The following is a 14984-nucleotide window of genomic DNA, read 5'->3' on the forward strand; positions in this document are numbered from 1 at the left end:
ATCCATATAATATATATAACATATAATTATTTACCCTCACTACTTGAATATGTGAGGTATTCCAATATGAATGTGTGAATATTTAGCAAAATGTTTTGTTGAGTAAATGTTGACTAAAAATATTTTACTCAAAATTTATTATCCAAGCCAAAAAGTGCTACTCATTCTACATGCATATACTTTGAAAACAAAGTAAAGCACCAAAATCCAAGCAAGAGAGAATGTGAGTTGCAGTCTTAATTCTCCTTCTAGTATCACATCTAGTGATCTTTAATTATTGGTAACATCTCCATCCTTGGCTTCTGCCAGGTACCTGAAGGCACTACCAACTTCGGTCCAATTAGCTAGTACCTTTAACATATAATTTATTTGTTCATTTATATAACAATACACACACTTGGCAGTAATCCACAGTACTTAACCATTCCCCCAGAGTTCACTAAATGTTGTGAAATATTTTTTTGGTTCTTTTGGTACTTTTTTGATGCACTTTTTTTTTTAAGGTTTTTTAATAGTTATTTCCCCAATACAATGTTTTTCTACTGTATAGCATGGTGACCCAGTTACACATACATGTACATATTCTATTTTTGCACATTATCATGGTCCATCATAAGTGACCAGACATAGTTCCCAGTGCCACACAGCAGGATCTCATTGCTAATCCATTCCAAAGGCAATAGTTTGCATCTATTAACCCCACGCTCCCCAACCACCCCACTCCCTCTCCCTCCCCCTTGGCAACCACAAGTCTCTTCTCCAAGTCCATGATTTTCTTTTCTGTGGAAAGGTTCATTTGTGCCTTATATTAGATTCCAGATATAAGTGATATCATATGGTATTTGTCTTTCTCTTTCTGACTTGCTTCACTTAGTTCCATCCATGATGCTGCAAATGACATTATTTTGTTCTTTTTTATGGCTGAGTAGTATTCCATTGTGTATGTATACCACATCTTCTTAATCTATTCCTCTGCTGATGGACATTTGGGTTGTTTCCATGTCTTAGCTATTGTGAATAGAGCTGCAATGAACATGCGGGCTTCTTTAAGGAAGGCTTTGTCTGGATATATGCCCAAGAGTGGGATTGCTGGGTCATGTGGTAGTTCTATGTATAGATATCTAAGGTATCTCTATACTGATCTCCACAGTGGTTGTACCAGCTTACATTTCCACCTACAGTGCAGGAAGGTTCCCTTTTCTCCACACCCCCTCCAGCATTTGTTATTTGTGGACTTATTAATGATGGCCATTCTGACTTGTGTGAGGTGGTATCTTGTGGTAGTTTTGATTTGCATTTCTCTAACAATCAGTGATGTTGAGCATTTTTTTCATGTGCTTGTTGGCCATCTGTACATCTTCCTTGGAAAAATGGTTTTTTCTTTAATTCTTAAAATAACTCTGAGGTAATCACCCAATGCTGATTCTTTACATTATACCATACCATTCAAAACTTGTTTAAACTTCCACTGATACACCATTTCCTCTTGCAACAAAACACCCCATAATATGTCACAATTTCCTATTAATATAAATTTTCTGCTTCTAAAGATAGCTTCCAGATGCCCTCAGGATAAATTCCAAATTCCTTAATACTAAACCCACTTTTCTAATTTCATTTCTCAGCTTTCTCAGCTTCCAGTTCTATACTAGGTCTTTTGAACTTCTTTCAGTATTCAAATCTAACTTTGCCTACAGCCATGCTTCTCTAAAAATGCCCAACTTCCCCCAATATGCAAGGTTATATAGATCCATGGCACCCTGAACTTCCTATCACTGCACATACCACATACTTTATGCAGCAATTTGTCACCTATCTTCTTCAATGTACTAGAAGGGCAAAATGATATCTACCTTCCCAGACACTGTATCCCCAGTGACCTTCAGTCCATGGCCCAATATGTAGTACATAGTCAATAATTATTATTGCATGAACAAAAGATCCATTCATATCTCCCCAAATTAGGCAAAAAAAAAAAAAAAAAAAAATTGTCGATCCCAAATAAACCACACCCTGCTTTGAGACTTGAGTTCTTCACTCATCTTCATGAGCATGAACCACAGAAAGTGAATTACTTTTTTTAATGTCAGATTAAATGTCATTAGATTTTTTAAGCAATCTAATGAGTGGTGCCATTCATATGCACTAAAGTTTGAATTAAAATGGTCAGAACAAAGAGTTCCCTTGTGGCTCAGCAGATTAAGGACCTAGCATTGTCACTTCTGTGGCCCTGGTTACTACTGTGGCTTGGGTTTGATCTCTGGCCTGGGAATTTTTGCATGCTGCAGGGGCAGCCAAAAAAAAAAAAAATGGTCAGAACAAAAACAATTTTTTTATGTTTCAGCTAGACATTCAAACTTGAAAAAGATAAGCCATTCCATCAATAACACTTTGGGGTGGGGGGGCAGCTTGTGTGAAAGGTAAATCAAAAGATAATTTACAAATATCCATTTGACAATCTCAGTTGACCAAAAGACTGGACCAGCCTGTCTTCCCCTACCCTTCCTTAGAGCACCTCTTGAGTTTTACACAAACCATAAGCACCCAGATATTTGCACAGTATTTCTTAGTGATTAATCTAAAAACTAACTGAGGCACAAGAAAGCTGAGCAATTTGAGATTGACAGATATACTCACCAGCATTAGCCCTGGTAACATACATTCAAATAATGCATAAAGTAAAACAAAAAGCAAGTATAGAGGAACTACGAAATAACACATGGAAGTTATGAGTAAAATGTTAGACATATCAATTCACATATAGCTACCATGTACTCCCAACTTTAACTGTACACTCAGAACATTCAAATTATGCTAAAACCAGGAATACAAAAAGTTCCCAATTCAAAATGAGAGAATGAAACTCAAAGATATTAAAGAAAAACGTGTGTCAATAGATGATACTGGAAGGTAGGGATGATCCTTTTTAAGATGATGACAGGCATGTGTTTGAACTGGATTTTGAAAGAATTGGAGTTTGCCAAGCAGAATAGAGTGAGGACATCTTCAGGCAGAAGAAATATCTTATGCAAAGACAGTATAAAAGTAGATTGGTTTTGTGTTAAAGATAATGGGAGGCACTAAAGGAGATACAGGTGGTTTCTTCCCCTCAAGAAGCTGCATCACACTGAGAGAGAGCAATGACATAAAACTCTTAAAGAACAGTGTCAGAGTCCCAACAGAGTATATGATGTATACGCCTATGGCCATCAAAGTAAAAAAAAAAAAAGAAAGAAAGAAAGAAAGAAAACAGACTGCCTTCATTGCAGAAAAATTTGTGGATGTTGTGGGACACCCACTAAGTAAGATTACTAAGTGCCAATGGCAAGCAGAAAACCGTAAGCAAAGAAATCAGAGTGGTACACGGCATATACAAGACAAAGAAAGAGAAAAAATGAAAGCCAAGGACAAGAATACAGTCTAGGAATAGGTGGTGGCCCAAAGAGCTCCCTTTCCCCTACCACTGCAAAGGCTTGGACTTTCACCTCCCCTTTTTTCCTGTACCGCCTGGGTCCCACTCCACAATACAGCCCACCTGTCCATAGGTCGCTTTGGGGCAGGCAGGTGGATATGGGTGGAATCTGACTACTTGAGAAATTTCTGCCCAACAATCTGCTGGTAGTCTCCTAGAGATTCTAAAGCAGGTACATTTCTTCCCCCTCCTTTTAAGAACCCCCACTCCAGTGAAAACTCTGGAATAAATTACCTAGTTGTTTTGAAAATCAATTTTACTTCAATACAGCTCACTCATGCCACCTTTATCACCACCTTGGGGAAAGGAAGTAATAAAACAGTATATATTGTCTTTTCTTAAAGAGTCCAGGAAAGGAACAAAAAAGGAGGACAGGAGATATTAAAAGTGCTTTTCCAGGGAGTTCCCATTGTGGCTCAGCAGTTAACCAACCAGACTAGTATCCACGAGGACATGGGTTCAATCCCTGGCCTTGCTCAGTGGGTTAAGGATCTTGGGTTGCTGTGGCTATGGTGTAGGCCGGCAGCAATAGCTCTGATGCAACCCCTAGCCTCAGAACCTCCATGTGCCTCAGGTGCAGTCTTAGACTTAAAAAAAAAAAAAAAAAAAAAAGGCTATTTTCCAATTAAAAAAAATTTTTTTTTGGTTCAGAGAAAAGTAGAGACCTTTCCACAGTAGTCTAACAAAACCAGAAACCCTAAAATTAAGGAAAGCAGTAGAAAACTGGCAGAGGCTGAAGAGAAGAGATGGGAGAGGGTAGGCGGGACCAATGCAGCTTCAGAACAGATGAAATGGTGTATTCTGAAGACACTTGTCATGCCATATATCTCTATTATCCACAGTTCTTTATCCTTGATTTCCTGGTAATTAGGTGCCCAACTATAATGGCTCTTTTACTCAAGAGTTCTTGTGACAAACCACAGGAGGTGCCTCCTATGATTTAAACCTAGAGAAACTGTTCACTCCCCTAGAGGGATATATGCCCATGCATTCAGCATTAAAAACAAAACAAAACAAAAAACTCTATTTCACTCCCCTAGAGGGATATATGCCCATGCATTCAGCATTAAAAACAAAACAAAACAAAAAACTCTATTTCATAACAAAAATATTATACGGAGGTTTGGTTATGTTTCTTATTAGAGGAACATTACACTGCAGTTATCATGAGTGAGAAACTTCTAAAAATGAATTTTATTGGAGTATTGTTTAGTTAGGAGTCAGATAAACTTTTAGCTTGAAAACTAAATTAATAGGTGCTCTATTTGTCTAGAAAAACGAATTTATAGTTAGGAGCATACTACTCACAAATAAACTTTTGGATCAGGGTTCTTTAATAAGTAAGCTAAAGTAGAGAAAATAGAACAATATATTTGGTTAATAATGTAAAAAGAGGGGGAAGAAAGGCAAGGAGAAAGACACTTTTAAAAGGAGTGTAATGCCTTTTACAATAGTTAAATGAAAATAACCCGGCCTCAATTCCAAAATATTATTTTTAAAACACCGAATCTTTGAATCCTTCGCTAAGCACAGTACCAGACTGTGCTCCTGAACAGGGATATTTAAAAACTAAAAGCAAGCGCTTAACGTAAGTTTTCTCCGTAAGTTGATGTGGCTAATAGCCTCCCATTAAAAAGGTCAAGATAACTACATTTCTGCGGGAGCCAAAAACTTAGCGTTAGGAATACGAACCGACACGGCAGCCTGGGGCAAACTTGCCTAGTTGTTGCTGGAAATGTAGGCCCGAAAGAGCTAGAACGGTTGTGGGCAGTGAAATAAAGTCTGGGGTTCATCTCCCCTATCTGCCTCCCGCCCCACTGCCAACTCAAGAAGGGACAAAAATCTCACCAGTAGGTCGCTATCTGTGGTCAGACGAAGGTGAGGCTTCCGTCGCTTGAAGACGCGCTTTAGAAAGCCGCGGGGAGCCTTCCGCTTTATCAGCTTCCTCTGCGAGACCGTGGTCGTCGGCGCCATCCTCCTTCTCTGGCACCAGGCGCCTCAGCTTCCTGGGTCCTCCCTACGCCCCACAGAAGCTCGCCCCACGGGGTCTCCGAGAACCCCGACTCTGACGTCTCTGCAGGCCCAGAGACCCAGTCAGAAAGTTTGAATCCGCCGCCAACGGAGAGCGGCCGGCGCCCGGTAGTGACGTCACGCCTCGTAAGCCCCGCCCCCGGAGGCGCCGGGAAATTGGTGGAAAACACCTTCGGTGAGCGAGTGATAGAGGGGTGAGGATTGCGGGTTTTGCTTAAGTACTAGCTGAATGAAACAGGTTCTTTGTTGGATAGAGATGCTGGGAAATTGTGTCAAGGTGTTGCTAAAGCCAAGACAGCGACACATTACTGTCCCAGCCTTCACTCTACTGAGCCTAACACCAGCAGATGAAAAGTAGATGAATGGAAGTTTGTGAGGTTTTATCAGGATTCTTAACCATTGCTTTCCTGGCAAGACATGGTTTTCTGATATTAACGTTTAACATTTTCACTTTTACATAATTTTATCTGCTCTTACCTGAGGCCTTTTCATGATTCAAGATTTTCTTTATAAATGCTGCTCCGTTTAATTTTAAGGCCCCTCCATTTAACACTGCGATAACTTCTGGTGTAGTATAAATGCTCCCTCATTTAAACCTTTGCTACTTCTCCAAGGGATTACCTCTTCCATCTTCTGTGCTACCCCTGTAAGTAGTTCTCAGACTTGATCATGCATCACCTGCAGCACCACACTCGGGTTTCTAGATTCAGTAGGTCTGGGTGGGACTTGAAAATGTCCATTTCTAACGAATACTCAGATCATGTTGACATTGCTAACATGACTACTCTGAGATCACTGTGATTTTTATTTGTAATTACTTCTGATACTAAAGCTATAGTAATTATTGTGTTTCAGTATCCACATGGATGATCCTTCTCTCTGGCCTCCCATTTTCAGAATCTCCTCTCTGCTAATGATCTTCTCTTTCACCCTCTGAGCCATTTACACCTGTAATCATACCCTAGGCCTTGTCATTACTAATACCCTTCCATATTCTCAATTCAGTTGTCTTACTCTTCAACCTTACCTCTTGAACTCACTCCCCCCAGTGTTCCCATTCCAGCAATTCTTAGGTACTACAGCGATCACTGTCCCCTCTGTCTCTCCCATGCCCCTAACCGTAATCTATTTCTTATCATCCTTCCTGAGGTCCATTGTACATCCTTATAATTTTCTCTTCCGTTGCTCCTTAAATCTCTAGCCATTCTCTTTTTCTCTCCCTACACTCACCTGACAAAAACCCAACCCTGCCTAAGGTAAAATCAATCTCAATCCATTCTACGTTTGTATCTGTGCATTGATGCTGGCATAAGAAAAACACAGATTTGTGTTGGAGCTCAATTTAAATTTATGACCACTCAAGTGGGCCTCTAAGTACTGTCTGCAATCTTTCACTATTTCCTAAATTTCTTCATTCACTCAATCTCATCTTCAAACCTTCCTACACTCCCAACCCTATCCCACCCTTAGTTGATGACATTGTATCAATAATGAAATAGAAGCACCCCATGGAGACTTTCTACATGTGCCTCTCACCCTATCCATCAATTTCTATCTGCTCCCCTGGACCAACCATTTATCTAAAACCATCCAATCCACTTGTGTGCTAGATCCCAGTTCACTCCCATTCTTAAGGACATTCTCTAACAATTCTCCCTTATTTTGCTTCAAGAATTTTCCCTTTTCCTGATTTTTTTAAAATCTGCACACACATGTGCTGTAATATCTCCCACCTTTTAAAAAATCCTTTCCTGATTTTATATTTAGCAACTGTACTTTCAGTTTTTTCACAGGAAAAACTGGGATTGGCTAAATTTGATGCGTTCAGTTCTTTTCCTCCCATTCTCTCTTAAAGTTATGGCAATCAGACTTTAGTGCCTGTCTCTCAATCAAAATTATTTTGGCTAATATGGTTAATAACACTTTTAAATCCAGTAGTTCTTTCTCAGGCTTCAGTTTATGTGACTAACCAGGTTTATTCGCTGGGCTTTATGATTGTTTCCTCCAAGAAACTTTTTCTTTAATTGGATGCTATTCTCTTTTTGTTTTCCCCCAACCTGATGGCCTTTCAGTCTCCTTTTCTGGTTTCCTTGTGTTCCTTATTGCTAAATCCTAGAGTACCCTAAGGATTTAGTCCTCCGATTTCTTCTCTATCTACACTCATCCAGTACCACAGCTTTAATACCAAATCTACATGTCCACCTGATTCTCTTCCCTAATCAGATATGTATATTCAATTCTTCATTGGACTGGATGAATTTTCTAAGTCATCTTAAGTTTAACACATTCGGAATTGGCTCAAACCCGCTCTTTCCACCATCTTCCCAGTCACAGCTGACAACACTTTCACCTTTCCAATTACTCAAGTCAAAATCCTGGACTCAACCTCAGCTTGGCACTTTCTCTCACCCCACACTTTCTCTCATCCTACATTCAATACTTCTCTCACCCCATACTTTCTCTTACCCTGCATTCAATTTTTCCGCAAATTCTGTCACCTCTACTTGCAGTACCTGATCACTTTTGGCCAAGCTACCAGCATCTCTCTCTTGAATTATTGTGCAACACCCTCCTGTGTCTCAGCCTGTTTCTATTTATCCTCAACCAAAAAGCCAGATTTAACTCAGATTATGTCACACTTCTCCTCAAACCCCTTCTATTTCTCTCAAAATAAAAGTCCTTATAATGACTTATGAAGCCTTGTCTGCCCCCCAAATGCAAAGACACGTATGTAGATATAGTTTACTCTCTGACCTGATCACCCACAATTGAGCAACTCACTTTCCTTCAGCTATATTAGTCTTCATATTAGCTCTCAGACAAACATGAAATCCATCAAATACACCAGTAACTCCCCCATCAGGTGTTTACACTTACTATTCCCTCTGCCAAGAATATTTTTCCACATTTATCTGCAAGGCTTCTCTGAGAAGTATCAGTGAGATCTTCTATTTAAAATAGGAACTCCATACATATATGCACATATGTACCTAAAAATACACATGTGCACACACATACACAGATCCAATAATATGCAGAAACTGACGTATCTTCCCAGCTCTTATGTTTAGCAACATTATATTGCTATGTTGAAATTGGTCATGGTGGGGTATTTACAGCATGGGACTTGGCAAATGCTATAGATCAGGGTTTGGGTCCCTCCCCACCGGGATGTAAGTTGTTAAACATCTACCAACTCACATTGCACATATCCTTGCTGACCTGAACATCTCAAACACTTTCAGTGCTTTACTTTTCTCTATAGCAATGTTCATTAAGGGGGGAATAGAAATACATATATTGTCATAATGTATTACTCTCCTATTGCTATTATCATGAACTTAATGGCTTAAAACAATGCAAATGTATCATCTTACAGTTCTTCAGGTCAGAAGTCCTAAAATCAAAGTGTCACGAGTGTTTCTTCCTTCTGGAGGCTCTAGAGGAGAATCTCTCTTCTTGCTTTTTCTACCTTCTAGGGGCCCCTTCCTCCATCTTCAGAGCCCATCACTCTACCCTCTGATTCAATTAGCACATCTTTTTCTGACTCTGACTGTCCTGACTTCTTCTAAGAACCCTTGTTATTACATTGGGCCTACCCAGATAATGCAGGATAATCTCAAGACCCTTAACTTAATCACATCTGCAATTTTTCTTATTGTGAAGGTAACATTTTCAGACTCTGGAGAATGGGACATAGACATCTGGGAGTAGGAGGATATTATTCTGCCTACCACAGTCTCTCTTCCTGAACTTAATTCTATAGTAGGGCTGTTCAATAGAACTTTCAATGATGGATATGTTTATATCTGTCCTGTCCAATATACTAACCTGTGGGTATTGAGCATCTGAAATATGGCAAGTGTGACCTACAATATAAATTTTATTTATATTTAATTAACTTACATTTACATTTAATAGTCATGTGTCACTAGTGACTACCATATTGGACAGTGCTTTTAGAGCAAACTAATAGGTAACTCTAATTTTTTCCAATGGTTTTGTAAGTAGGTAGAAGCCAGAGAATGAGAATCAAAGAGAACTTTCATTTTATCTGCATTTTTCATAACTTTTACCAAAAAACAGCTTCTGTTTTTAAAATTTTTACATATTTAAAAAACATTTGAATAGAGTATTAGGGTAGTAATTATATTTATCCTTGTAATGAAGCATGTACTTTTACATTACCTTATTTGAGCCTAACAAAACTATGATATTGGTCGGGCTGGTATAGATGTTTTTATTTCTATTATACATGAAATTAAATGGTCAGAGAGGTTGAGTGGCCCAAAGTAAAAGAGTTTATGTTTAAGGCATTAACCCCTTGTGTTTTAATTTTCCAATATGGTATACTGTCTTTAAATGTAAGAAAATCATCTAAATTCTGATTAATTGCTTTCCTAAAATAAAGTTTTTATTTTTTTGTAATATAAACTATCACCATTTACTTCATTTTTGTAATATAGACTTTCACCTTCATTTTTTTGTAATATATACTTTTGCCTTCATTTACTTTCACTTCATTTACTACAATTTTTTTTGTAATGTAGACTCACCTTCATTTATTAAAAACACTGGAAAATTTCATCATACCTAAATTTTCAAAATAATCTCCTTTTTCCAACAGTTTTTCAGTAATTTAAGTTCCTTTGATTCAAAGGGTTAAAAATTATAAGGCAGCTATTGGAAACCTAACCCACCCACACAGCTAGAATCTTCTCTCCAAACTGGAATTGCCTTGAGTGATAACTGCCCTTGACTCCAAATCCAGGGAAAGTATGAGAGAATCTAGATAGGAAGGACAAGATCTGGACAAGATCTTAACACCAGAAGGATAAATACATCCCTTGCTTTATGCCAACTAGTTCTTCTAATGTAAATTTTGCTCTCATTTGAAAAAGGCAAGGCCCCTTCAATGCTGCTGTTTACTTTGGGAAGACAAAAATAAAATATTTTCAAGGAAAATTATTGAAGGATTTTTTTTCCCCTCTCTTACTATTTTAAGGAGATGCTGTTCATGAGAAATAATTAAACTGTTGAGAATTTTTGTCTTTTCTTAGTGTCTGCTAAGATTCTTTTTAAAAATAGCAATGCACTTGTTTTTCAGAATCTGCCCTAAGGAAATTACCCTAAATATCTAAATATAATATACATTTTATGTGCAGAGTTTAAAAAAATTTTTAAAACATGTCTAATATGTAAATTCAAGTATATACATTCAGTTAACTATTATTATGGCCATATTAAAAAATGACATTTATGAAAATTATTAATAGCCTAGAATAAGGTCCCTACTAGTGTCAAGTGGGAGAAAAATACCACTTAAGTATACCAACTTAAATATAGTATGATCCCAAGAATACTGAAAAACATGTATGTGCATGCACAGACACACAGACACACACACACAAAACACTGGAGGGAACATACTAAAATAAGAAAATAATTTTTAGGTAATGGGAATATGGATACTTTTATTTATTTTAAATGTTATCCAATATTCTCTAATAAATATACTTAAATGATGATATGTTTTATGTATTATCTAATTGATGTTGTATATGGTTTAAATGTTTATTGAATGAATTTCATCAAAATACTTCTTTAAGAAAATTATTTACATTAGAAAACCTAAAACTTTATTGACAATATTTTATGATGTTTGAAAAAATCTTGGAAAATAATATGATTTTGCTCTTCATAACACAGATTGGAATATGTTACTAGAGAATGTATTCCTATAAATTAACATTTTTGGATCATTTTAAATAAAATGAATGATTTAGAAGATTATTCTTGTACTTTTGTGCTCATTAGCAAAAATACTACCAAATATTTTAATTTTTAATTTTTAATAAAAACTAACACTATTTAGCTAGAATCTTATAGCTTGTAAAAAAAAAAAGATTTTGATACATTGTTTTGTTGATCCTTAAAATATCTTCCATGTTGATTATAATAATGGTTAAATAAAAATTTTAATCTGCCAGATGCAGCACAGTTGCCAAAAAAATTTTTGTAATTTTAAAGCACCTCTATCATGGTTTCATTTATCATTTGTGAGATGCAGAATCTCACAAAATTTTGGAACCTGCACTATTTCAGTTTTTCATCAGTCCAGTGGTTTGTAAGACAATTACTCCAGAAGCTTTGCAAATTTTCACCTTACTTGTGTGGTCTCTCAATATTCATATTTCAAATATTTAGCTCAGCTAAGTACATCTCTTCTTATCCTCTTCCCCTCACTGATTACCTCATTTTTCAGATTGAATATGGAGTGGTTACAGGGACACAAATCTATTTTCCAGTATTGATGAAAGATATTGGCTTTGAAACAAATTCTTGTTATGAGTGCCAGAAATCTTAGACTTCTTGATGTGTTTTCCATGATAAAAAATGCCTTTGAAATAGGACACACAGTAATCCAAAAGAAATAGAAATTACTAGGAAACATTAAGTGGAAAAAAGTCACAACTTAGAGTAAAATCTACCTTGCTAACAGTAATTTTTCTGTAATGTTTCATTATCAGTTTGTACATTATGAAGAATAACTTCTACTAGAACATTATTTGCAATAGGATAGGGCAAAAGAAGAGAAATTCTGCAATTTAAAAATTCTACTCAGCTGGTAATGGTACCACATCAAATCATTAGTTGTTTTTGCTTTTTCTTTTTAATTTTGTGACTCCAGGGAGTTTTCAGTATGAATAAATTGTTAAGAATTCTATAAGAAAACTAGATGACATCAATTGGTTAATCATCAAAAAAAAAAAAAGAAGAAGAAATGAACTATTTCTTGCTAGGTAAAACTTTCTGTCTTAAATCCCTTAAAAAGCCATGACAGTTTTTCCTGGGGAAAACAAACAAACACAAGAATTTTTAAGCAAATGAGGAAAACTCCAACATCATTTTCATCATTTTTTATTTAACAACTTTTATTAGAAAGTAAGATTGGAAAGAGAACTAGACTACAATGAAGAAAATAACATACCTTCATTCTCCCACTCCAGGCTTCCCAGTGTGGATCAAGCGTGAGGAGTGAGAGAAACTAGGTAAGAGTTCAAAGTTTTTGTTTTTTCTCTGGAGCGAATTGCAATGATAGGACAATTATGAAACAAGACTAGATTTTTTTTATCTTCAAAACATAGGGGCTTTTAGTTTATTATCTAAGAGAGACAATAAAATCTTAAGATATTCATTGAAGGGAGAAAAAAAGACCAGGTTCAGAGGGAGAAACTGGAGTGGCTTACACTTCATCAAGTCTATTTTTTCAGTCAACTCAAACCATTAAAAAATATGATTAAAAAATGTATACTTTACATATAATGTGCCAGGAACTTCTCTGAATACCTAATGATCCTGCATGAATTTAATCATCTCCAGGACTTTAGAGGTAAGTAATATCATTTTATTCATTTACAGAGAAGGTAAGAGAGACCCAGAGCTAATGTTCTAAATTTGTACATTTAGTATATAGTGGAAATGAAATGTATCACAGCAAAAAACTGGAACAATGTAAAATGTCCAGTTAAATACATGTAGTGTTTCCATGGAGTGCTGTGCACTCATTTAAAATAATGATTTTAATCACCAGGTAGAAATATGTAAAAATATAACATGGTAAGTGAAAAAAACTAAGATATTCTATTACTGGTAGTTTAGCTTACATGTCTTTTGTTAAAAATAAAGTTTATCTAAAAATGGCTAGGAGAAAAACCACAAAATGTGAATTAAAGAGTATTTATGTTATGGGTGATTTTTTTTCTCTGTAATTTCCTGCCTATTTAATGTGGTGACATTACTTCTTTATAGGAAAAATAAACATAACAAAATGGGGAGAGGAATCGACTTTTGAAAATTTTTATCAAATCTAGTCAAGTGATTTGTATTTTAAATTTGACTTAACAGAAATCAAGTAGGTTTTTCTCATAGCTGATGCTTGAACATGGGTTTGAATTACTGGGATCCACTTATATGGGGATTTTTTTCCAATAAATGTGTCCTACACAGAGATTGATTCTGATTGAATCTGTGAGTGTGAAACCTCAGCTAGGATTAATTAACTACTATAGTGATGTGGATTTTTTTTTTTAACTTGTCCTGCTGTGGAGTGGCTCCAGGTAGGAATCTCAATTCCCAGACCAGGACTGAACCCAGGCCACAGCAGTGAAAGCACCAAGTCCTAACTACTAGACCACCAGGGAACTCCCTGTAGTAATATGGATTTTCAACTGTGGTAGGTGTCCATGCCCTTAACCCCTGTATTGTTTAAGGGTTAACTGTATTATGAGATTAGCAATGGCACTTACAAAACTGTCTTATTCATTATTGAAAACTAACTTTTAACACTAGCACATCCTTAAACTTGACCTGCTGAAAGCACACCAGTGTTCCAGCAAGAACAAAGGAGAAAGCGGAAGTGAAGCAAGTGAAGCACACACCTTTCTTTAAGGTCAGTCAGTATCTGAAAGTCACACAGACAGTCTGCCCTCCATATCAGCAGAGATGGAAGCAGCCCACTGTAGTATGCCATTTTCTATAAAGGATTCGAGCATGGGGAGTTTGGTAGCTGGTGAGGAGGAGAGAGTCCTGGAACCTATTCTACTCCCTTACACTAGGGATGACCATACCATATCATTTCTATTCCTTTGGACAGAACTCTGGTACATGACCACACCAAGATGTAAGCTGGCATAGAAAAGTGCTATCTGTCTTTGAGCTAACATGTACCTAGCTAAAAACCAAAGAAGGTGTAATAAGAGATAGCCTCTGACACCAGAGGGTCTACTAAGAGTCAGTATGAATAGAGATTAAAATGCATTTTGAAGTCAAACAAACTGAAATCAGGGTATACATCTGTCACTTATTAGCTTTCAGACCCTGGGAAAATTTCTTAATCTCTCTAAACATAAATTATATCATCTTTAGTGTATATTTCCCATATTTTGGTTACCTTCCTATTTTTGTAGGGAATAATTGTGTGACTCTTGTAAAGCTGCCCTCACACTACATGACAATTTTCTATTTATATCAAGTGCACCTATAATGATTTGTTACTATGTTCTCTAATATATTTCCCTACCCAAAATTTAATTAATTGTTCTATGATTAGTTCAATTATCATAATCATACACCAAACATAAAGATGTGCTTTAAGGAAGTTCTCTAGTGGCTCAACAGGTTAAGGATCTGGTGTTGTCATTGCTGTAGCTCAGGTTGCTGCTGTGGCATAGGTTCGATCCCTGGCCAGGGAACTTCTCATTCCATGGGAGCAGCCACACACACACACACACACATGATTTAAAAGAAAAAAGCTTGCATTTGACTGAAGAGCAGATGGTGACAGTAGTGGAATCTTTATATTATCCTCCGAAATTTAACCTTCTATCCTCTCTACCCTCTGCATAAATTTATAAATTAGAGAACATGTAAAGAAACTACCCTACAGCAGCAAATACAAGAGAATTAACAGTCACCTGAA

At 36.6% G+C, this 14984-nt stretch overlaps 1 protein-coding gene and 1 long non-coding RNA gene across 12 annotated transcripts in view; one reads left to right on the forward strand and one right to left on the reverse strand.

The window, feature by feature from the left end:
* Positions 1-5627, reverse strand: part of CENPW (centromere protein W) — a 290297-nt gene extending 284670 nt beyond the window's left edge. For 3 of the 5 annotated variants that reach the window (XM_021088572.1, XM_013992579.2, XM_013992577.2), the window contains exon 1: positions 5321-5616. In XM_021088572.1, coding sequence (XP_020944231.1) covers positions 5321-5446 — 126 coding nt within the window. In that variant the 5' untranslated portion in view covers positions 5447-5616. Of the gene's footprint in view, positions 1-5320 lie in introns of all 5 variants that reach the window. The other 2 variants (XM_003121218.4, XM_013992580.2) reach the window with 2 other exon arrangements.
* The window catches only part of LOC106508854, a 29583-nt gene continuing 20190 nt past the window's right edge, over positions 5592-14984 (forward strand). For all 7 annotated transcript variants that reach the window (XR_001305930.2, XR_002343016.1, XR_001305929.2 and 4 more), the window contains exons 1-4: positions 5592-5678; positions 12514-12555; positions 12838-12896; positions 13856-13955. This is a non-coding gene — a long non-coding RNA (uncharacterized LOC106508854). The remainder of the gene's footprint in view (positions 5679-12513; positions 12556-12837; positions 12897-13855; positions 13956-14984) is intronic.

The sequence above is a fragment of the Sus scrofa genome, chromosome 1 (genome assembly GCF_000003025.6).
Source record: "Sus scrofa isolate TJ Tabasco breed Duroc chromosome 1, Sscrofa11.1, whole genome shotgun sequence".
NCBI lineage: Eukaryota > Metazoa > Chordata > Mammalia > Artiodactyla > Suidae > Sus > Sus scrofa.